The sequence below is a fragment of the Saccopteryx bilineata genome, chromosome 10 (genome assembly GCF_036850765.1).
Source record: "Saccopteryx bilineata isolate mSacBil1 chromosome 10, mSacBil1_pri_phased_curated, whole genome shotgun sequence".
In the NCBI taxonomy this organism is placed as follows: Eukaryota; Metazoa; Chordata; class Mammalia; order Chiroptera; family Emballonuridae; genus Saccopteryx; species Saccopteryx bilineata.
In genome coordinates this window covers 74263646-74289081 of record NC_089499.1, presented here as the reverse complement: position 1 = coordinate 74289081, position 25436 = coordinate 74263646, and the positions used below count along the sequence as shown (strand labels likewise).

The 25436-nt window shown below is 42.3% G+C and overlaps 1 protein-coding gene across 1 annotated transcript in view; it reads right to left on the bottom strand.

Moving 5' to 3' along the window:
* Positions 1–25436, bottom strand: part of ADAMTS9 (ADAM metallopeptidase with thrombospondin type 1 motif 9) — a 175809-nt gene that overhangs the window by 98694 nt on the left and 51679 nt on the right. Inside the window, exons 12-19 of the mRNA XM_066244506.1 lie at positions 23345–23490; positions 14109–14290; positions 13887–14023; positions 12375–12492; positions 11736–11831; positions 3657–3823; positions 3435–3564; positions 2170–2296 (exon numbers count right to left, since the gene is read on the bottom strand). Coding sequence (XP_066100603.1) covers positions 2170–2296; positions 3435–3564; positions 3657–3823; positions 11736–11831; positions 12375–12492; positions 13887–14023; positions 14109–14290; positions 23345–23490 — 1103 coding nt within the window. The remainder of the gene's footprint in view (positions 1–2169; positions 2297–3434; positions 3565–3656; positions 3824–11735; positions 11832–12374; positions 12493–13886; positions 14024–14108; positions 14291–23344; positions 23491–25436) is intronic.

The following is a 25436-nucleotide window of genomic DNA, read 5'->3' as shown; positions in this document are numbered from 1 at the left end:
TAGTGTTACAGTCAAGAGTCCCACAATATCTGCAGTTATCTTTTGAGACTCCTGCATCATCAGACTCTCCTCGTCTGATTCAACCAGTGCAGGAATGACAATGCGGGGTTCCAAGTAAGACAGGGAACAAGAATGGAAAAATCTCTTTGGAGGTGTTTTTGTTGTTTTTTTCCACAAAGGAAGAAAAGCTACACAACAATGAGTCTCATTCATTATGACTGAATTAAAAATGAAAACAGCTTTCTTCAAAATCTTTAAGAGTGCAGGTGAAAGGGTCAGACAGCACATTGAAATCCTGCCCCTTCACTAGCTGGTTCTTTTGACCTTGGGCAATGTCTTCACTTGACAGCCCTACTTTCCCTATTTGTTAATTTAGAATACTACTACTACTTACGTCACCATGTTGTTTAGGTTACTAATAAGATAATAGGACATTAATATAATATGATATGAATTATATTAATAGGGTAAGATTTTATATATATAGAAACTACCCTATTAACATAAGACTATAACTAGGACAATATATAGCTGCTAAAAACAGTCCTTAGTAAATGGTTGACAACTCTATTATTACTTGCAGAGTAGTTATCACTCTGAATAATATATTAATTAATTATTAATTATCAGTATTATAATGATATTATCAGTGTAATCGATATAAGGCTAATTGTAAAATGTCATTTTTCCCAATTCATTGAGGTTAGGCTTCAGGTAATCTATCCATCAATTCAGTGTTTTCCCCCTAAACTTTAGTGATTCAGTTCAGCATTAACTAGCCAGTTATTTTCTGAAAAGACCTTTAACTCAATTGGCTGAAGCAATGGGTTTGTGTGGACATTACCTATAACAATAATTAATACTACCTAGTATAAACGTCAGGCTTTTAATGCCTTAGGTCTTTCTTTCTATAACGACCTCTATTGATGCTTCCTGACAAGCCCGTGAGCCGGTCAGCGACAGTGGGTGGAAAGGAAGTACAGTGGGGTAGAAAGAAGCAGGGTTTCTAAACTAGAGATTTCAGATACAACTGGCAAAGATGTGCCCCTTGTGCCATGTCTCCCTCTTATTCCCATGACTGACTGACTGACTGATCACAGCACTGCTCTTCTCTCTCATAACCTTGAGCATGCCTTTTCATCTTCCCTCTAGTGCTGCAGGCCTGCCTATAACACTTGATAGGACTTGGCATGGTGATGTAGAACCTGAAAAAGGCTTAAGTATCCATTTTACTTCTTTATTTTTAACACTTTTTAAAATTTTTATTTATTGGCTTTAGAGAGAGAGAGGAAGGGAGAGTGAGAAAGAGAAAGAGACAGAAACATTGATCTGTTTTTGTATGTGTCCTAACCGGCGATCAAACCAGCCACCTCTGAGTACTGGGACGACGCTCTAACCAAGGTGCTATCTGGCCAGGGCCATTTTGCTTATGAATGATGACACCTTAACAAATTCCCATATCATTTTGTATAATTTCTTTTCTGTAAAAGGAGAATAAAACACTAACTCCTCTTATCTGCCTTTAACTGAGAAAATTCAATTCCCAGGCTACTTAATATTCAAACATGATACAATCTTGCAGGGAAATGGAAAAGCTATAGAAATCTCCACTCATCCACCATTTTTTTTTAAATTTTGCCTGATTTCAGACTTTTCTTAAATACAGAATTGTTTGGATACTTAGACATCTGTATGCAGATTTTCTTCTAATTCCCTCTATGACGCTACCCTAGTGCATTGAAACTTTCATGTGCATAAGAGGTTACCAGGGGGGGCATATACTCTTGGTGATCAAAGAATATTACAAGTATTTGGGGGAATAAAGTTTCCCCCTTTTCTGTTGGCTTTCAAACTAACCCTTTGCAAAAGATGTGACTCAATGATAATAATACCTACAAAGTGAGTTGTTAGGGTCAAATAAAAACTTTTGGCAAGTGCCATACTTTACTAGCTGTTTTTAATTTTTAAGAGAGGAATAAGAAATTCACAGGTATGTGTGTTGGCTAATTGGTTTCAGAGGGATGGGAAATTGGTAAACACTTCATTACCTAGAAACACAGGGACAGGGCCTCATGACTGACACTGGCTCTGCTCCTCCTCACAGGCAGAGACCTCCCACAAGACCGTCGCAGCTCAGCAGTAATGACTACGAGGAAACACTGGCCTTACCTCAAGTCACAGTCTGTGCCACAGGGTTCAGTGATGGGCCCCGGCTGGGGTAGCCGGTCACATCTTTGATCAGAAACTGTAAGCTGATCAGGTTCCCTCGTACAAATGGGTTTTCGTTTCCGCTCCCCTAAGCAAGAGGGAAAAATCAGTCAAAGAGAGAAACCCATTCCAGTCTACGGCCATACCACCCTGAACTCGCCCGATCTCGTCTGATCTTGGAAGCTAAGCAGGGTCGGGCCTGGTTAGTACTTGGATGGGAGAGTAACCCATTCCATAAACTATTTAGACCAGAGATTGGCAAACATTTCCCATAAAAGGTTAAATAATAAATATTTTTGGTTTTGTGGGTCATATGACCTTTGCAACTACTCAACTGCCATTACAGGGCAAAAGCAGCTGTTCATAGATAATGTGGAAGAAATTGGTGTGCCTGTGTTGCAATAAAACTTTATTTATAGAAGCAGGCAGTGTGCTAGAATTGGCCCCTAGTTGTGAATTGCTGAGCCCTATTCAGACAACAGGAAACAAGGTAAACAACGCACCATGTCATACTTAATCAATGTCTCTGGAAAGTCAAAGTGGCAGAGCTGATTCATTTGGCTTCATGAATGTGTAAGAACGTCTCAGGATGAGGAAACTGAACAGATCTCGAAGTCCTGAGAAAGCTTGTCTTGCCGGTAAAAGGCAAGGAGATAAACTCAGAAAATGGAGAATGTGTGAAGCTAGAAAGTTTTACAAATAGCATGTATTTGGCTGTTTCTTATAAAAATTTAAAAACATCTCAATTCTTTTTTTTTTACTCACAAACACTTCAAAGTGAAATACATCAGGCAGAGAAAGAACTGCATGATCTCAGTTACAGGTGGAATCTAAAAAGAAAACCAAACTCATAGACACAGAGATCAAAGGTGTGGCTGAGGGGTAAAGGGTGAACAAAGTGAGCTGAAAGTGGTCAAGGCCACAGACTTCCAGTTATGACATAAATAGGTGCCAGGGTTGTAACGTGCGCCACGGTCACTATAGGTAACAATACTGTGTTGTGTATTTAAAGTTGTTAAGGGAGTAGATCTTCAAAGTTCTCATAGCAAGAAAAGAAATTGTAACTGTGTGATGATGGATGACAACTAAACTTATGGTGGTAATTATTTTTCAATACCTTCAGCTTGTACAATGTTACAATGTCAATTACACGTCAATACAGGTAGAAAACCAAACAAGCCAGAGAAATAGCTCCAATCCCCTGCAGTCCATCTAAAAGCTGGTACCTTGGCAGGGTCTGCTGCAGGCTTGCCAGGGCCCGTGGCTGTTCCAGTAGAACTGCTGGGGCTTGTCTTCAATTGGAATATTGAAGGAATAGCGCACGTCGGGGTTGTACAACTTCCCTACTGACAACACCTGGGGTGGGCCGACAAAATAGAGATGATGTTTACAGAACTGGTGATCCCAAGGGAAAGAAAGGGATTGTGGGCACATGGCCAAGATTCTACCTGGAGGAAAAGTTCTTGTTCGATGCGATCTGTGCAATTTAGCCTCTCCACGGCATTGTCAGACCCACTGTACTCAATCAGAGCATTCCCGATACGGATTTCCTTGGTGGACATTGTGACAACGAAGTCTCCATTCAGCAAGAACTCCCCTTTACCATTTGATAAGGCTGTAGACGAGAAAACAGAATACACTGACTGGCTACCAATGGCTTGCTGTTTGAGAGAGGAAATAATGTTTTGACGGACAGAGTCAGAATGCCAAGAACATGGACTCTTCGGACAAACGGGTGCGGACTGAAATCCTAGTTTTGCACTTGCCGGCTTACAGCTTTGGGACGTCACTTTTTTTTTTTTACAGAGAGAGAGAGAGTCAGAGAGAGGGATAGACAGGGACAGACAGACAGGAACAGAGAGAGATGAGAAGCATCAATCATCAGTTTTTCGTTGCGACACTTTAGTTGTTCACTGATTGCTTTCTCATATGTGCCTTGACTGCGGGCTTTCAGCAGACCAAGTAACCCCTTGCTCGAGCCAGCGACCTTGGGTCTAAGCTGGTGGGCTTTTGCTCAAATTCAGCTGAGGCCGTGCTCAAGCTGGCGACCTCGGGGGTCTCAAACCTGGGTCCTCCACATCCCAGTCCGACGCTCTATCCACTGCGCCACCACCTGGTCAGGCGGAATATCACTTTCTTTTGCTCAGTCTCCATTCCTTTCTCTCTAAAACAGAGGTAAAAACACCTATCCTTCAAGGTACCTCTCAAAATTAAGAGAAATAAAAGCATCCTAATGAGCTGAAGTTTTGTTATACAGGATCAAAGATGGAAGCAGAAGGATTATGATGTGGAAGTATGTACAGTGTACAAAACTGGTGCCCACACAAATATCGCTCTCTACTTTCCGTTAGATTCCACGGGGCTTACTGAACCCTTGTTAGTCTTCTTTGCTTGACAGATGTGGAAATCAGGAAATCCATGGTCAGGACAATGCTCACCTATCACTTCCTCAGTGAGGCCCATGGTGGTGGTTAGCCCCCAACATGGGCCTGGTGACCTCTGCCTCCTAGAATTCACCTGGTACATCATCCCCTCCCACACTGAATAGCCCTGACTGTGTAAACACTAGGACATGGCAAAAATGACACTGTGACTTCCAAGGCCTGGTCAATAACACGGTAGCTCCACCTTGCTGTACTTTAAATCTCTGGTTTGAGGAGAAGCCAGCTGCCATATTGTAAGGAAGCCTGAGTAGCCCCATGGAGGGGCTTCTCAAAAATAGCAGTGAAGAACAGCAGGCTTCTGCCAACAGTGTCTGAGTGACACACCTGGGAACTGGGTCCCCCAGCCCCGGCCAAGTTTTCAGACGCCATCACAGTCCTAACTGGAGTTTTGACTGCCATCTCATGAGACACCTCAAGCCAGAAATACCCAGCTGTGCTGCTCCCAAATTCTTGATCTGCACAAACTGAGTGACAGTATGTATCTGTTATAGGTTTTCAAATCACTTGTTAAACAATACAAGCTGTTCAACAGACTGGGAAGATAAGATGATAGCTGCCTCAGAGGAATAATTAATTAATAAAAGTGCCAAGAGAGACTGTTAAGAAAGTGAATTAAGTCAGAGAAAGACATTTTCTTTCTTCCCTTCCCTTTTTTTTTTTTTAAAGTGAGAGAGACAGACAGACAGGAAGGGAGAGAGATGAGAAGCAGCAACTCATAGTTATCCATTGATTGCTTTTCATATGTGCCTTGACTGGGGGCTCCAGCTGAGCCAGTGATGCCTTGCTCAAGCCAAGCACCCTGGGCTCAGGCCGGTGGCTTGTAGGCTCAAGCCGGCAGCCATGCAGTCATGTCTATGACCCCACGCTCAAGCTGGTGAGCCCCGCTCAGGCTGCCACCTCAGAGTTTCAAACCCGGGTCCTCAGCCTCCCAGGTGGACACTGTGCCACTGCCTGGTCAGGTGAAGATGCAGAAAGATTTTTAAAAATGACTCCCTTTCAGAGTTTACTGTTAAACTAAAATGTTAAGTGGACAATGTGCTACTCAGATATCGTGTGACTTGACTGGAAAACTTTGGCAAAAATACATATCAATTGCTTTATTCTACATTCTATAAAACTGGGCATGATAGAAATTAAAATGTAATTTTATTGAACATAAAACAATTATTTTCATACTTTTTGATACATTTCTCAAGATTAAATCCCAATAATATCTTTTCCCCTAGTATTTATTATTAAAAATTTGGTTTTAAGTATCAGTTTTCTTTCTTTACAGGAGCCCAGCTCCTTGAATGAATTGGGCTGGACATGAAACAGGCACGCAACAAATCAGAGCTAGTAAACATTCAAACTCTGAACAAAACACTAGAAGAAAGGCCCCTTACCTTTGTAAACTGTTCCTGATGAGCAAATCTCAGCCAGCAGGGGACCCTCAAATGTCCAGGCCATGTAAATACATGGTGAATAAAGAGAACACGGAAATTTAACTCATAAGTAGCAAACAGGTTTCTCTCTTGGGCACTGATGTCCACCAATTGGTATTTGCTGCCCACGAAACTGTGCAGGACAGGAGTCACCGGCAGCTTCATGTCTTGGCATATTTAATGACAATCTGTCTTGGTTGTGGGATGAGGAGTGGCCTAAATGTCCTAAGTGTTTGTCTGATCTTCATCTGTCTTTCACTGGTGCAGGCAGTGCACTGCCTTTTACTGTGCGGGCAGGAACAGCGTGTCCTTGGGAGAGGCACAGAGGGTTTAGGGAAAGGAGGTCTTGTACCCGTATGTAGAGGAGAACGAGGGCAGAGACGAGCTACGGAGATTCTCTGTGGCACAGCAGCAGCAGGTGCTTGCTTTCTTGCACAGAGGAACCTCACAGAGCTCACTCACCTGGACGGTGACCTGATATAAAGACTACTCCTCACCGGAGGACCAGGCATTAACATCACTGAATTCTATCTCCAATCTCGCACTTCACTACCAGAATTCCCACCCCCTTAAGCCCCATCTGGGCCCTGAAGGAAGAAGATGCTTCATTTGAAAAGGTGGGGAAGAACATGGTGACACAGGGAAAAAGTCTTAAAAAAGATTAAAAACCCTCCAAAATCACAGCTGCTTCTTCTTAACTATTTTCCCTACTACCTACAGAGTTTAGTTTTAATTTCTTTGGATCATTTTCCGTATTTTTATAAATCTCATCCTGACCTATTTTTTTCCAGTCTCATCATTTACTCCCACTGATAAACCTCGATTTGCAGTCAGCATTCCCCAGGCCCAGTCAGCCACACGTTTTTCTATAGGGAGGCAATAAAGTCAAGTGGTTAAGAGTGTGGGGTTTGAAGTCAGATCAATAGGACTCCAGTTCTTCCTTTCTGTTTGTGTGATATTGGATAAGTTACTTAACTCCTCTAAACCTCAGTTTCCTTCTCTGTATAATGGGTTTTCTCATGGTATTGTTAAGAACATTGAACACAACAGTGTACATAGGTTTCCGTTCCTGGCAGATAATAATGCATTTATGTGCATGATCTCCTGATCATACCTTTATTGATGACTAATTTATAGATGAGGAAGGCATGACTTAAATATCAGTAAAATACATTCCCATGGCCAGATGACCTCTTTATGGAAGTCTGCCTGTTAACCTGTTAACCACTGAAGTTTTCCAAGAAGGACATCAACAAATGGTTGCTGAGTAAATAAACTCATGTATTTTTCTCCTATGTACAAATAGAAAGCAAATACATTTAGCTACGAATTTTCAAAAACTTAGTTTGTTTTGCTAGACTGTATGAGCCCCTTCTGTAAAGTGACCATTTAAAAATGCACTTTTATAAGGCCAAGAATAGTCCCGGTAGGTGCTCAGTCAATGATGCTGGAATAAGGAGAGACTGACTGAACCTGGCACTCACAGCAAGGAGAATAGAGCGCCTCCAGCCAAAATTAACCATTTCCTTGTCAGCCTGAGCCCAACACCCATGTCCCACCTGCCGCTCCAGCAGCACGAGACCCACCTGCAGGCAAGATGCACAAGTTTCAAGGGGTCACTGACTGAAGATGAAGTAGTTTCTATGGCACCTGGGACATACCTCTTAATGTGGGTCCCTTATAAGGTGATGGCAGGACATGCTGCCAACAAAATCACCCAGTTCGCTCAAGTGAAGTCACCTGCTAGCCACCCAGCTGATGTTTCACTAAAAGGGGGAAATGAGATGTCGCAAGGCCAGCCTGTAAACTAAGCAGTAATCCAGTCCTGTTCGTATTCAAAGAGCAATCATTTATTCTATGTGAACTCTGGGGCTCCTTTCCAACGTCTCCAGGCTTCCTCTCAGGCTCCTGCTGACTTGGCCATTTTACCCTTCACTGCATCTCCTTATCCCAAAGACGGTGGGGAGGGAAGGAGAAGGGCCTTGCCAGGTGAAATGACCTTTCTACTTCCCCTTGAACTGAGTGCATTCCTGTCTTCCATGGCCACAACTAAACAAGGAGACAAGTGTCACAGAAGTAGCCCCTTTTCCCCTGAAGAAATACAGATGTGGTGGTGCTGGGTGCAGCTTGGCTTTACCCCAACTGGGAGGGTCTGTGTGAAAAGGTGACCTCTGACAGGGAGACTTTCTGCTTCAGTTCCCTGTGAAAGAAATAGTTTCCTGAAAACAAGTCTACTGCCCAACCTCCCACTAATGCGATTAGGGGAGCTAATTTCCTGGCTTCGTTTCCCCCCATTTCACCCCTCAGAGCTGGGTTTCTACAAAGGGCCCCTCTCTCCTGGAAATGGCTCCTTCACCAAAACATGCAGAAAGACTGCAGCTGGGCTGACCTTAGAAAAATCAGGAGGGACAAGGATGAAGATTGCTTAGCGACGGAACAGCTGTGAATGGACTTGAGCCAGATTCAACAGTGGGGTTTTAAGCCTTCTTAGAGCATTTACTGGCCTTCCCTTCAGTCCAAGGGCACACTTTAACACACGCCGGGTCTGATGACATCATCTTCTCCCTAACTTGATAGGAAACTCCTGCAAGGTTCAAAGGCTCTGAGCTCTCAGCTTTCACACTCAGTGAACTGGGACCGGCCACCTGTGCGTGCACATTCTTCATGTGCGCCCAGAGACGTCCCTTCGCTAACAGATGCTTTTACCATAATATTCCACGAAAGAGCCATGACTGCCTGTCCCAGGTGACAAATCTCTAATTTTGCTTTTACTCTTTACAAAAAGATTAAGAAACCTCCAGTGAGGAATAAAAGGTATCAGGAGGCCCTCCTCAATTCAGGCTCCTGAACTGGTTGATGAAGTTGAACTGAATTAAGGCCCCTACTTGGAAGGAGATTATTTTTCCAAGAAGAAAAAGAATAAGGGAGAATCCTTCTCCCTTTCAAGGAAAATAAAGGAAGAGGTCAAAATGGCTTTCAGCTCTCAGGAAATTAATTTATAAAGGAGGTTTATGTAATAGTGCTGGATTTAATTGGGAAGTAGTTAAGGCCACATGCTCAGATTTATAACCCAGAATGTGAAGAAAAATGTGTGGTCCATTTTGTAGTGGTGGAATGAGAAATGTGAGATTGCCAAAAAAGTAATTTGAAAAGAATCCTCAAGAACTTTGTTAACTGTCTTATAAAATCACCACGCCTTTAGATGCTTAGGATGAGGAAAGCTGACTCAGCCACTGAGAAATCGATTTCAAGTAAGACTTTATGATTATAAAAGAAGAGGTGACTTGTCTACTTCCTGGTAATCTCACACAGTAGGTGCTCCATAAAGACAGAATGAGCAGTGGTTGTTCAACAATTCAGCAATTGTGTACTTGGCATCATGTGGAGACTTTATAACAGGAGCTAGAGATACAAAGACACAGTCTCTGACCTTAAAACTTGGGGGTCATATGGATAGATGAGAAACAAGTTGTCTCAACTCAGTTGATGGCAACTTCACCCTCTCAGCTTTCAAGGACCAAACCTTGGAGTCATCCTCTCTTTCTCCCACACTCCATATTCAACCCATCAACAAGTCATGATGCCTCTGCCTTCAAAAGCAACCCAGAATCTTACCATGTACCATAATTCTGCTGCTCCCACTTGGGGCCAAACCATCAGCATCTTATGGATTACTGCAGTAACTTCCTAACCAGTCTTTCCGCTTCTGCCTCGCACCCTCCCCCACCATCTGTTCTCAACATAACAGTCAGACTGCTCCTTTGAAAAAGAAATATGATTATACCATGTTATTCTTCGGCTCAAAACCCCCAGTAGCTCCCCAGGTCCCTCAGTATAGTCCTTTCAATGGTTACATGGCCCTTGATAATCTAGTCCTAGTACCAGCTTACCCTCAGCTAGGACTCCCCTGTGCTCACTCAGCTCCACAGTGGCCCCCATCTACTCTTGGAATCATCCATATATGCTCCTCCTTCAAGGGTTTTGCACTGGCTGTCCCCTCTGCTCGGGATGCTGTTCCCCCAAGTGTCTTGTGGTCTCTTGCTACATTCCAAATATTTCAACTCCACTGTCCAGCCCTATTTCCCTTCTGCTGCTCTGTTTTCTAATAGCATGTATCATCCTCTAAGTACGTAGTCTGCTCATCTATTAGGTTACTGTCTATCTGCTCAGTGACTTCTAGCCAGTGTGCCACAAGAATTTTTAAAACATGCAATACCTGACTATTTAGTCAGGGGCACTGACCTCTTTTCCCTTAGATTGTCAAATAAAGAAATGACAACACAGCGACAGCTGTCTGGTGTGAACGAATCAAAATTTTATGCTAATTTTTTGTTAGACCAGCAAAAATATATATTATTTGGGGTGTGCTGCAGAATTTTAGCCATTTGTTTTGGGTGCTATGAGTTGAGAAGGTTGAAATATTGCTAATCTACTCCTACTAAAGAGTTTCAAGAAAACAGAAAATTTTTAAATTTTTATTTTGTTTTGTTATGGTGCCTAGCACATACAGTATTAATAAATGACTGATAGAATGAATGATGATACACTGAAAAAAATAATGCTCGCATGGAGTCATGTTACACTTGATTAGCGTGCTAGACTAGAGGATCACTGTCTATTTTATGAAGAATTTCATACAGACGTTCCAAAAGATAGATACAGGTTCTAACTGGATTAAACTAATAGTCATTTACTAGCTCAATATGCCCAAATGTTTGAAGTAGGCCTCAACAGAGGTTGTATTCAGATGAATAAATAGAGTACCTGCCTGGACATTCTAAGACACATTCTAGAACATTCAGCACATTTATTTCTTTTAAAAACTGATTGCCCAGCCAAACTGGCCTGGTTTCTGCTCATTCCACGTGCAAGCTGAGCTTTGCTCTGCGGCCAAGAAGGGTCTGCTCATGCAAAATGACCAGCGGAATTCCGGTCAGTCATGACCCCACTCCCCACCTCCTTTTTTAATTAAGAATGGTTGGCAAACTTCCTAACAATTTATTGCAGTTTGCAGAATGATGAACTGAAGTGGGACTGGACCGAACAAACTGCTGAAAATGAACACCAGGTTGCTAGTGTGTGGCGGCTTAACTCTAAGAGACAGATACGAGTTAGTCCTGCACCTGAGTGTGGCGAGAGAGGGATGAAGACTCTATAAAGGCACAAGGTGCACCATGCCAGTAATGGCGTGAGAAAAATATGGGATCTTTTACATAATGAGATATTGAACAAGTCTATCAGTGGTCTGCTCTTGGTTAGAGCAGAGAACATAAAAATCAAGTCAGGTAATCCCTCTAATATAACATTGCAAGTCAGTTACCCACAGGACAGAATTTTTAAAAACGAACAATGATTTTATGCTAAACTTATAAGGCAAGGACTTTCAAAATTTGATTTAGGGGCTTTCTATTTTCTAAGATCCAGAGTAAATCCCTTGATATTGACTAGTATAACTGCATGGCTCTTAAATCGATACTCTGAGGGTGTATACATGTGTATACATGAAGGAGAGATAAAACAGTAAATTTCAAGATCAATGTCTATGGAAATACATGACAGCTGCAAGCTCCCTGCCCGCAGCAGGGTAAGGAAACCGTTAGTGCCTGCCAAGTGCTGCAGACCCCCAGGGTTCCTGCAAGCAGCAGGGGCCCCAGCTCACCTAAGTAGTTATCATCCTCTGATCTCCCTGAGAAACTGTGCTGCCGCACATCAATGCTGGTGGCACCCGCTGGAATTCGGACCACAAGATTATAACCTGAAAAGAATTGAACAGAAAGTCAGTATTCCATAGCACGGTTCACTGTCTATAAGCATGGGGAAAGGTGGGCTGGCCCTGGCCAGTTTGCTCAGTGGATAGAGCATTGGCCTGGAGTGTGGATGTCCCGGGTTTGATCCCCAGACAGGGCACACATGAGAAGCAACCATCTGCTTCTCTCCCCACCCCTCTCCCCCTTTTCTTTTTCTCTTCCAGCCAGTGGCTCGATTGGTTTGAACATCATCCCAGGCGCTGAGGATAGCTCAACTGATTGGAGCATCAGCCCCAGATGGGGATTGCCAGGTGGATCTCGGTCAAGGTCCATGCAGGAGTCTATCTCCTCTCCTCTCACTTAAAAAGAAAATGTGGGCAACAAAGGACTATCATATAACTCTCAGCATCAGATGCCTTATAGCCAGATGGGTGATGTACCTTAACAAGACTGACCTTATGCTTGGCATTATTACTTTTACATAGTACAGATGGACAATTTTTAAAGTTTGACCACTTTCCCTCTCATGGTTGTTAAGAATAGACTCTTACCATATTGTACTGTATTAAATGTTCCTGCCACTGTTTTGCATGAAGAATTGTCGCCACCGCACACCCCACATTTATCTCTCCGGGCTTTTGAGTTTAACACATGATCGCATCCAGCTTGCTTTTAAAAACATTTGAAATAAATGGTAAGTATCATAAAGATGACAAAACAGCAAATGATGTGTTTCTCTGAATGATGGACATTGAAAATAACAACGGCGTCAAGTCTCCAGACTGGCGAGGTGGAGAACTCAGAGTGGTTATGGAAACACGGTCCCTGGGCCAGGAGCCCTGCAGCCCCAGTGCTGTCAGGAAGGCAGCTTCTTGAGCACCGCTCTGACCCACTGAACCTGAGTAGGTTTTCTGGCACATTAAACAAGCTTCCTTGGGTGCTTATTCTACATATCAAAGTTTGAGAAGCACTATTCTACAAACAAATGGGTTAAATAAAAAAAAATCACTTGGGATTGGAACAAAAGAAGCAGTGTGGACTATATTCAATGAAAGAGCTCCTGTCCCATCGCGAGGGAGCAGCTGGCGTTCACTCCAGGCTCCTGCTGCCCTGTGGACACAGGAGCCCAGTGTTGACAATATCCCAATTTTTCAAGACAAGTTGAAAATTTTATTTTATGCGAGATCACCCATGTTTAAATGTTGACTATGAATGGAGGATAAAGGTGGCTGCAGACACCACTGGGGTCAGGCCTGAGGCTCCAAATGGCCTCCTGAATTTCTTCACATCCCAGTGTAGACCGAGGTCTGAGGACACCAGCAACAACCAGAGTTGACATTCTTGTCCATTCATTTCCTTTGTGTGAACTAGTCTTTGAGGGGAAGCTGAAGCATTGCTATAAAATGGACCAACAAGGAAATCTGCATTGTCAGCTGTGAGTTGGGAGGTGGGGGACGCTCTCAGGGTCTTCCAATCAGATCATCCTGATTAGGAACTCCAAAGTGCAAGGAACCAGCTCATCATCTCATAGCCTTGCTGCGCAGGGATGATTTCTGACTGGTGAGCACAGTGTAATGGTATCAAGCCCTTGAAAAGTCTCTTGATTTCCCATTGAAGCATATATAACAGGCATGTCTCAGTTAAGAAGCTATCCTGCTTAAAATCAGAGTCACATCTGAGTGAGACCAGCTCTTTCTCACGAGATCATTCTGGAGCAGAGCTATCCTATCTAGGAATCGTTGTCAGGAAGCATTCGGGTTTAACCTTAAGCACTGAGGTTACAGGTTAAAGGCGTGTGTGAAAAACTTATTGTAATCAGTCTTTACAGAGAAATTTTGTGCAGAGCGGCTCAGAATATCAAGAAAAAATCCAGGGCTGTGGTTCTCAAATGGTGGCATGCATCAGAATCAGGGGGTGTCGATGCTGCTCAGGGGGCCCCACCTTGAGAACCACTGCCCTAGAGACAATGCACAGGTACTATAAGCCGCTACTCTGTCAAGAAAGCCACAAACAACAGCCTGGCAGCAAGACAACAAGTGATGAAAGCACCCTCTGGGACTTACCCGGCAAAGGCCTTGGACACAGAGGTCACTGGTGTCCTGGCTACACGGAGTCCCATCTACCACTCTGTCCCGGAGTTGATAGTATGCTGTGCTCCCTACTACCCTGCAGAACAACTTGCACCGGTCCTTCAACAAAACTAGAGAGGAGAGACACATGCAGTGTGACATTCATGCTCAGACCCACCTGGCCTGCTCACTGTGAGCATTGCCCCGCACACTTACTTCCACTGTACTTGGGCACCCAGCGCACATTCGGAAGCAGGCCATTGATGTTAAAATGCTTCCCATCATACTGAGAACACTGTTCCTCACGGAAGTCTCGCTTCTGCTTGAGACATGGCTCTGTGTTGCAGGACTTAAATTTCATTCTACGCCCTGTACAGTACTTTCCCCCATTTTTCGGCCTGAGAAAGGTAAAGAACAGACACACTGGATTATTATGCATCTCTGCTACATCACTCTCTCATCTGTGGCTTCCTTTCTCCTACGTGAGAGTACAGCGCAAGGGTTCTGACACCTGGGTGTGCGTGCTGCCTTCCTCAACGTGTCTAACCTGGGGCAACTCACTTAACCTCGAGCCTCAGTCCTTCGCATCTGTAAAATGGGAAGGGCTGTTTTGAGGATAAAGTCTGAGATTGTGTAACTTAAAATATAAAATACAAAGCTTAGAATCTATTAGGCCATTTTCTCTTCTCTGTCTTCCAAACATTCATGCCCTTCGATTTCAAAAATGGAGAAAGTGACAGGTATGGATGAGTCGTCAAAATGCTTCCTGTCTACCTTTCCCACTGACACTCCCGTGAGAAACCATCCCAGACCTTTGCATGCTGCTTCCATTCATACTCTCCCATCTCCCCACCAACAAACACTGGTTTTGTTTGTTTTACAAATAAGGTAGAAGAAAGGGAGTGAGAGCGCCTGCATTTTGACTAACTTAGAAGAAGCAGGAGAGAGCATCCTGGCTTTGTTACCTCCTGTGTGATGAGAGTCTGACACGTCTTACAAAGCAGCACAGTGCAAATTTAATCTCCGCATGCAACTCAAACATGTATTTTCCAGATGTGACCCAGAAAGGCAATTATGCAACACATCTCCCAACAGTCAACAGCTTGCCAAATTCATCATGGAAACTGGAAGAGGACAGAATCCTAGGAAGTCTGGCTCGCCTGCCAGGACCGGAGCAGCTCAGATTCCACGGCCTCCCCAGGACGCTTCTCAAACCTCTCTGCCTTGTTTCTCGGGAATGAAACTTTCAGAGTGATTTGGAATGTAAGAAGTGTTTTTAGTTTTGTTTTGTTAAACTAGGCCTGGGGGGATGGGAGAGGTATCCAAGCACAACAGGCAGGTAAGAGGTGGATCCGGGTTCCACTCTTGGTCTTATCTTCACTGTGTGACCTTAGACAAAGTCTCCGTCTCCCCACACTTCAGTTCTCTCCTTCTCTACAATAGCACACACAGTAGATGCCGGGAACGTTAGCTACTATGCTATTGTACATGAGCACTCCAAATCTACTCTGACCCAATTCAACAGTTGGCTTGTTTTGAGTACTAAATCTGAGCTACAACTTGGTTTGTACTGTGAGGCAGGCCTCGGTTCTCCTGAAGAGTGCCCAAGTCTCAGGAAGGACTATGATGCTGCCATAAATATATTCCCTTGATCAAAGATTTGTGGAGTAGGGTGAGAGCATTGGCCTTGCAGTTTTAAGTTGGACACATTTGTGGAAGCTGCCTTCCTGGTCTCTCTGAGCTCCGCCCTGCACATGTAAAGCAGACATGATTACCCTTGAAAGGCCTGTATGGATCTGAGTCTGGGAAATATGGATCATGAAGAAGACTGTGTCTAAGGGCGCAGAATGCCATATAACCCAGCATTGTCTGCCTCACTGTTTTTCCATTAAACACAATTAACCCATAAGCTTTAACCCTCTGTGCATCTGTAGCCAAAACTCACTCATGTTTTGCCCAAGAGAAAGGCAGAGGTGCTTTCATACCAAGCAGGAGGTGGTTCAGAGAAGGTAAGTACTTTGCCCAAGGTCACACAGCTAATGAAACAGTAGAGGCAGGACTGGAAGTCAAGTTTCCCAGATTCTATTTCTATGTTCTTTCTGCTACATTATCCCTGAGCTATGGTCCAGAATCTTTTATTTTTCTTTTTTTGATGCCATTTAGAGATACAGCCTTGGTTTCCTGGATACCAAGCTCTTTTCTCAATACCAAGGCACCCCAGTCTCATGCATAAAATATCAGGTTATACATGAATAAAAGATCAGGGCCACATAGATGTTCAGGTGAAACTTGTTTTAAATCTGTTGAAAGGAAGACCCCCTTCAACTTTTCCTCATACTTTATGAATCTTTTTAAATGTCCCAGCTATGGTGGATTGATCATTTATTTGTTGCCTGCAAGTAATTCACATTTCTTTCTCTTTGAAAATTATTTTTTAAAGTTGATTTCTTTTTCTCTTTTGGTTCTTTAACATAATGAGTTTTAGCTGACTCTTGTATTGAGCAAATGGAGCAGTTCTTTGGGCTGTAAAGACCTAACACTTGCAGGTGGCTTCCCTGAAGATGGTGACAGTTTCCATCTTTGCTTGCTTTGACTACAATCAAATGGCAAATAAGCATGTAGTGATTTATTTTTATAAATGACATTTTAAAATAAAAGCCACGTAGAAAACACTCTATGTGAAAGGCCATATTTCTGAATGTTATAAAGATGGACCCTAAAAACAGAGGGTTTAAATCTCAGCCTTGCCTCATAATAGCAGTGCAATCATAGGCAAGTTGCCTGTTCTACTATCAGTAAAAGGGAGGTGATGCTAATGTCTGCTTCATAGGGCTGAGTGAGGGTTAATGGGGTTAACACATTCAAAGCATCTGAACAAGGCCTGGCACACAGTAAATGTTTTGCTATTACAAGGGTGCACCAACTTTAGTGTGCAGGCCAAAAATTGGCCTATTGTCTGTTTTTACATCCATGAGAAAATAATTATTTTACATTTTAAGATAATTAAGGGAAAACTTTTAAGAACTTGAGAAACATAAAAATGTGAAATTCAAACTTTAGTGTTCATAAAGTTGTATTTGAACACAATCACACCCACTCTTTCCATATTGCCTATGTGTGTTTCTTACTATATCAGCAAGGCTGATTAGTAGATAGCTGGGACAGGGATTCCATGATTCTAAATGTCTAACATACTTATGAAATATTTTACAGAAAAAGTACTTATTGATGAAAAAAGTATTCACTTATGAAAGAAGTCTATGAAAAGTTTATGAAAAACTCCTGAGCTATTCTTATGACTGGGTGTAGACACACTCTGAGGTGGGCAGTGACATTCTGGTTTCTGAAACTTCGTTGGAACTGGGCTAAGCAATGTTAAGTATTCAAGCGAGGTCACTTGTTGAGTACATGAGACACACTGGCTGAGAGCAACCCCATCTCCCTGACCTTCACTCAGGACCCGCCTCCCCGCTACACTGCCCTTCCTGAAACAGGCTCTTTCCAGTAATGAACTCACCTTTTGTTCTTACTGGCTTTGTATATAAAGATATATTATATCTGATCAGGAAATATAAGTGTGTCCTTTTGAAATATATGACTTATCTTATATCTTAGCCGATGTGATCTCTGCCTGATTTGCATGTATTGAGCAATGAGAAGGCCTTAGCCAACTTCACTCACCTTTCAGCATGGAAAAATTCATTTATACTTTAGTAATGTAGCTGGGTAGGCATATTTTTTCCATGTAGGAAAATACTGCAAATTAGAGGAAATGCAACTTGAAAAAATATTAACCACATTTTCCTACTATTAATATCCTTTAAAAATATTGCATGTCAAATAGGGATGGAAAGGACTTAAGGAAACTGCTAGATTAATTGCCATGAAAATAACAATACTCAGCACAGCCAATCTATCTCTTTCTTTCAAGCATATATTACACTACCAGGTCTATTCATACAAACAAAGATAATTGGCAGTGCTGCATGGCCAAAGATGATGGAATTTTTGCAAAGATAATCACAGGTGCATTCCACCTTCAAGGAAAGATAATCTTTAGTCTGCAAATGTGTTTTGACAGAAATCTCAACTTCTGTGTTTACTAACAATGAGTTAGGCTGGCAACTTAGGGTCAGCACAAGGAAGATATTTCTAATGATACAAGAGCCAGGCCCTGAAGGTACAGTATTTCTAAGCTTGGAGGGTTTTTAAAAGGAGCCAAATGGCCAACTGCAGAGGATGCTGCAAAGCTATTCAAGGTTTAGATGGGATGAGCCAGGAAACTGTACTAGTCATCACTGATGATCCTGCCAAGTGGGGCAGTCTGTGGAGCTGCATATTATTAATTCATTAGTTAATGACTCTCCCACAGTAGACAATTCTTGACATTTTGAAATAAGTTCATCCAACTCAATGCCTCAAAAAAACTTTGCTGTAATACATTATAGCCAAATAAAAGACTGGTTTTCTTAGATGAAACAGACTTATGTCTACTCTCTTTTATGTAAGATTTGCTATGGTAAAAGTTTAAGTGCCTGACCAGGTGGTGGCGCAGCAGATAGAGCGTCGGACTGGGATACGGAAGACCTAGGTTCGAGACCCCGAGGTCGCCAGCTTGAGTGCGAGCTCATTTGGTTTGAGCAAAGCTCACCAGCTTGGACCCAAGGTTGCTGGCTTGAGGAAGGGGTTACTTGGTCTGCTATAGCCCCCTGGACAAGGCACATATGAGAAAGCAATCAATATACAACTAAGGTGTCACAACAAAAAACTGATGATTGATGCTTTTCATCTCTCTTCATTCCTGTCTGTGTGTCCATCCCTATCTATCTCTCTCTCTTACTCTGTAAAAAAAAAAAAAAAAAAAGTTTAAGTGAGAAATATCCAGTTCATAATCTTGTCTTTTCTCAAATATATGAGTTGAATATTACTTTTAAATTTAACATGCTTCTTAATTTAAAAGCAAAACAGAAGCACTAGGAGAGGGAAATACTTTGCCTTCCCTAGCTTGATTTTTTATTTTGATGTATTGTAACAATTGTATATACCATTTTTTTTCCAGTCACCAGGAAGCTCAGGGCCAAATTTAGAGCACAAATAACAAGTATGAGCCCAATGGCCTGATAATGCATCTTCTAGTTCCAATGATGGTCTTGTTCTGATACTCTCAGTTATAATTTGGTGATTCGGATTTAAATTTTTATCCTGTTACATATTTCTCATAGATTGGGTGACCATATAATTAACTATCCAATCCAGGACACTTTGAGAATAAAAAAAGGAGCTATTAAATTTCTCCAGGACAACTGATCTAAACTGGGCCACCCTTACAAACCAGAACAAATACTCATTTTAACCTGTAGGACATGGGTCAAAACATAGGATTAAGAAAACTAAATAAAGCATTTAAAGACAAAATATTAGGGCCCCATTGTCACAATGGCAAACCATAGCAATATATACAAATTGAGACCAAAACATTTTTTGACTAAAATTAGAAACCATTTTGTTTATATGGCTTGCTCATGGGTGTGGAACAATCCATTTGCATGGCAAGGGTCCTTTTCCGGTTTTGGCTTTTATACTTTCAAGGGAAAAAACCTAAAAGCACAGCATAACATCTCTGGGTGCTAAATACATTCTTTAATCTCATGAATTCTGTGAAAAAGTAAGAACAATCCAGTGTTCTTAATAGAGACAACATCGGATTCTAAAGGTACATTAAAACCTCGGAGCTCCTCCAACGGGGTGGGCAGGCTGGACTGCTCCCTGGGAAACTCAGGACAGCAACCATTGTCATGTTCTACATAACGAACCATTTGCTCTGCAAATTTCTCCAGACAGGCTTTTAAACTGAGATTCGGATCTGATTTTCCCTTTCCTAGTCAAACAGACTTCCCCCGTGCCACTGTACCTTCAGTTTTCAGAGGCACACTCCTTCGGTAATTCACAGGGACATCCCAAAATGCAAATAGCTTGGAGGTGTTTCAATGAAGTGATGATGTCAACACAGACACGCACCTAGGTGGACTGTTTCACTTTAAAACACCCATAGCGAACAGCAAGAACAAGGATGTCCAATTGAAGTCTTTAATGACTGGTTCCTAACTTCTGAATGTGAGAATCTGCGCTTAGTTTTGAAACTCTAGACCAGGGGTCCCCAAACTAGGGCCCGAGGGCTGCATGCAGCCCCCTGAGGCCATTTATCCGGCCCCTGCTGCACTTCTGGAAGGGGCATCTCTTTCATTGGTGATCAGTGAGAGGAGCATAGTTCCCATTGAAATACTGGTCAGTTTGTTGATTTAAATTTACTTGTTCTTTATTTTAAATATTGTATTTGTTCCCGTTTTGTTTTTTTACTTTAAAATAAGATATGTGCAGTGTGCATAGGGATTTGTTCATAGTTTTTTTATAGTCCGACCCTCCAACGGTCTGAGGGACAGTGAACTGGCCCCTTGTGTAAAAAGTTTGGGGACCCCTGCTCTAGACCCTTCCCTGCTGAGATTTTTAACTGAATGAGTTTCTTTGTCTCGCCATTTCAATGATGGAGGGATTTCTTTCCCACTTCCCACAGAACTTCTAGAATTGCTCCACTACTTAAAAAAAACAACAACAACAAAAAAAACCCCACCAAACACTTCTATTGAATACAATATTCTTGAGTCAAAATTTCAGAAGTGCCTACTATTTGCAATATTCATACCCTCATGTATAGCTTACTACAATAATAATTTGACTTGATGGAACCACACAATAGTTTTTATTTAAAAAAAAATTCATATTTGCGGCCCTGGCCAGTTGGCTCAGCAGTAGAGCATCAGCCCAGCGTGTGGAAGTCCCGGGTTTGATTTCTGGCCAGGACACACAGGAGAAGCACCCATCTACTTCTCCACCCTTCCCCCTCTCCTTCCTCTCTAACTCTTCCTCTCCCGCAGCCAAGGCTCCACTGGAGCAAAGGTGGCCTCAGGCACTGAGGATCGCTCCATGGCCTCCACATTTAGGCGCTAGAATGGCTCCGGCCGCAACGGAGCAGCATCCCAGATGGGCAGAGCCATCGCCCATACCGGGTGGATCCTGGTTGGGTGCATGTGAGAGTCTGTTTGGCTGCCTCTCTGCTTTTAACTTCAGAAAAAGTGCAAAAAAAAAATCATATTTGCTGTTAGCCCAAAATGTTTTATTATAGTTTCAACAATGCAAATAGCTACGATATATATTACTTTTAAAAAGAAAGTTATAGAACTCTAAATATAGTGTGATCCTTATTATTATTATTTTTTATGTGAGAGGAGAGGAGAGGAGATAGTGAGACAGATTCCCACATGCACCTTGACCAGGATCCACCTGGCAACCCCAATATTTGAGTACCGAGCTATTTTAATGCCTGAGGCTGATTAGCCACCAGCCAGGGCCAATCTTTATTTTGTTTTATTCTTAGTTCATATAATGCATATTACATCTATAATCTTCTTTGAAAGTCCAAAGGAATATACCTAAAATTGTTTTTTGGCAGTTATTTTTTATGGGGATAATTGGGGGTTAGAAATAACAATGATAGTAATTTTTTACATCATATGTTAGTGTCTGAATGTTTTTTATTACCAAGAGAGACAGAGAGAGTGAGACAGAGAAGAGACAGAAAGAGGGACAGACAACCAGGAAGGGAGAGAGATGAGAAGCATCAACTCTTAGTTGCAGCACTTTAGTTGCTCATTGATTGCTTCTCATACATGCCCTGATGGGGAGGGGGCTCCAGCTGAGCCACTGACGCCTTGCTTAAGCTAGCGACCTAGGGCTCAAGCCAGTGACCATGGGATCATGTCTATGATCCCACACTTAAGCCAGAGACCTCATGCTCAAGCTGGTGAACCTGCGTTCAAGCCGGATGAGCCCTTGTTCAAAACTGAGAACCTCAGCATGCTAGGTCAATGCTCTGTTCACAGCATTACCACTGGTCTGGCTAGTCTGAATTTTTTAAAGCATGTACTATTTTTATATTATTTAAAAATAAATACTAAATTAGATTCTGACAAATCTAATGTTATTAGTTTAAAAGCAGAGCTACCATGTTAGTTTTATAAACCAGTCTATATCTTATAGCTTTTTAGTTATCTTCTATGGAGAGTAATGATATGTAGATGTGAACTAAATGTTGGGCTGTGAACAAAAACATATTAAAATAAATTGATCATCATCTGTGATTTGTGCTACAGAGTATTTATTTAGACCAGGGCTTTCAACAGTGGCCTATAGCTATGTTCTCTTTTGGTTCACACAACTCAGATTTTTCTTTAAAAGAATTTGGAAGCTTTGTCAACAATAGGCCCTTTTCCTACCTATGAACTGTCGGCTAGATCCCAGGGGCACACTGCACATGGTCTCCTCCTCTCTGCAGGAGGGCCTATCTCTGTTGTACTGAAGCAGCCCACTCTGCTACTTGACCTGCTTGCTTCTCTCTACAATCCAGTCTGTGATCCTTAAAGCAGGCTGTTTAAAGTTAAATGAGCACTGATAGGCAAATTCATTATTCATTTTACATCATCCCAAAGCAGCTGGTTCTTAAAAATGGTTGTTGCTTTATACAACTAAAAGCTATCTCTAACTGTGAAGACTTCCTGGGGTCTCCAGTCTATATAGGTTCAGTGGCAATAATATCATGTATTATTTTCTATTCCTTTAAATTTGATACATCTTATAGCTACATAAAATTAGATGTCATTCCTCACAATGAAGATAGCAATTTTAAAAACCTACTTGTAAACAGCCTCCCCAGAAAACACAGGTCTACCATGATAGCTGCCGGGGAAACTCACTGACTTTATTTGAACATGGAAGTCTGAATAAGGTTAGGCTGGTCACAGAATGAGAATGACTCTGAAGAGCAGGACACTTCAAATCTGTGAACTGTCAGGTTGTGCAATAGGGGCCTCAGATGTCTCACCTGTAAGACAACTAGATTAATTCAAAAAGTAATTCCTGGCTTGGGGTTCCAGGTCCACTGAGATCTGCTAATGCTGCCTCAGGGGTCTGTGTGCCTTTTTCAGCATTTCAGAAGCTAAACAAAGAGGGTGTTATTTACTTACAATCTGGATGAAAATGACTGATTTCTTTGTTTCCTCATGAAAAACTTATCTGTTCACTTTGTTAGCGTGCTATCCCAAGCTCTGGGTGGCAGTGAGCTTTGACTGTCAAAATTGTTAAACAGATCAATCAACATAAAAGCACCACTGTTCGATAGACAAAACTTTTAATAATGAAAGATCATGGTAAAATATAGTAATACAGAAGGGAAGCATCCAGGAATAGAGCTTGGATACCATCAGCTGCAGGAGCCCTAAAAGTCCACTCACTCTCTTAACTTGGAAAGAACTCCTCATCTGCCTCCAGCTCAATTATTCGCATGCAGCATTTTTTATTCCCACTATCCCAGTAATAACAGTTATAGCTCTAGGACTTACTCTGGTCTGTTGCAATCCCGAACAGCTATTTTGATGCCCCCTCCACATGTTCTTGAGCAGGTTCCAAAGTGACTCCAACTTCCCCAGGATCCATCGGTCATAGGGGCCTCCATTTCTTTGGGAACACAAAATCCAAACTTGCAGTGCTGCATTTGATAAGGGGAACAATGAGGGAGAGCTTGGTGCCTGAGACACTGTGGGACCAACTGTCTTTCAAAGACGTTTCTAATTGTTTTCCATGCGCCGGTGTGAAAAGCAGCAACTTCATCATCTTTGTAAATAATGGAAACTGTAGGAATTTTAAATCATACTTTCTTTATCTTAGACTGTGTCTTCATTTATAACTTGCTTGAATAAAACTAGCCAGTGAGGGGTCGGCTCCGGGCCACCACGGTAACTCCAGGGGCCAGCTCTGCAGTGATGGCGGATGAGGGTGGAAATGCACAGACTGGCGGTGGACAGGGCCAAATGAGTGGCTGGATTTGCATAGCAAATCTCTATTAACAAGGCCCAGACATGTTGGAAGCTTGTTAAAATATGTTTAGTGCCTCCCACGGATTTGAAAACCCAATTCTAATTAAACAGGAAGTATAAAAGCTAGTTATAGGAGTCCTATATACTCACTCCACTGAGGCACAGGGACAAATCAAAGCAAAATGGACACATTACAGACAGCCCTAAACTTTACTGCTTTTTTGATCCTAATGGTTTCACACTCCAGCCTGGAGCAGGAAAAAGGCCATGATGTTTACAACAAAACAAAACAAAACAAAACAAAAAGTCCTCAGCAGGACAAGGGAGTCCAGAAGCCCAGGTCAGCCCTCTGCCATTGTTGAGGTGTGAGGGCCTGACACAAAGCGGAGGTCACTGAGCAGGGGACAAAGGAAGAATGTCAGCCATGGCGGCAGGAGGGTGGCACCCTGTGGCTCACTCCGATCTCCAAGCAGTGCTGGTGGCTCTGCTGTGTGTCACCCACAGGGAGGACACAGGTATGCAGCCACAGAAGCTGGGGCGGGCAGCACTGAGCTGAAAGTGGGCAGAGAAGAGGCAGATGAAGGTCCCGGTCTGAACAGCTAGTCCTGGGACACAGGCTTGGTGAACAATTATTTAAAGAGTGTAATTAAACTTTCTCTATTCTGCTGTGCCTTCTCCCTTGTAATTATGCTCTTAGAGTACCTGAGGACATGTCTCCTTCCCTGGGCTATTTGGCTGAGGCTTTAAAGGTTCTGCTTCTAAAGAATCCTGGGCAACTCCATACCCAAGAAATATAGGCAGAGGCACAAGTGGCCACACCACTCCATGAAATCACTGTGTATTCGTCTCCACTGTGTTCTTGAACATTGTAACACAAGCACATGAAGATAACTGAGAAAAACAGCTTGGTCTAGAGCACCACTATCCAATAAGAATGCCGCTTGAGTCAGGCATTTCTTGGAGCCACATTCAAACAAGTAAAAAGAAAACTGAAATTAATTTTAGTATATCTCATTTAGCTAAAAATATCTAAAACATTATTTCTATATGTAATCAATACAGAATTATAACTTAGTTTTTAAATATTTTTTCATATTTGGTCTTCAACACCTGGTTTGTTTTTTCTCTTAGGCACATCTCAGTTCAGACTGACATTTCAAGTGGTCACTACCCTCACTGTGGCTAATGGCTGCCACACTGGACAGTGCAGGGACAAAGCTTAGCAGGCAAAAGTCTAGTTTGCACAAACTAACTCTGTGACCTTGGGCAAGTCACTGAACTCTGCTCTCACAGATGAAAAATGAAGATCTACCTGCCAAAGTTGCCTTGAGTATAACATGAGATCCCAGAGCACCTAGTACACAGCTGAGCACACAGTAGACCCGACTTAACGTTAGTAATAATAATGGCAAGCATTTACACTTAATATTTGTCAAGCACTGTTCTAAGAATTGTATACATATGTGTATATGTATATTTATATAACTTAACTTTCATAGCACACTATGAAGTAGATACTATTATCACCCACATTTCTACAGAAAAGTTAATGGCTACATAGAGGGGTTAAGGACAAACCATAGCAGGCAGCAGAGCTGAACCATTAGATAATCTGACT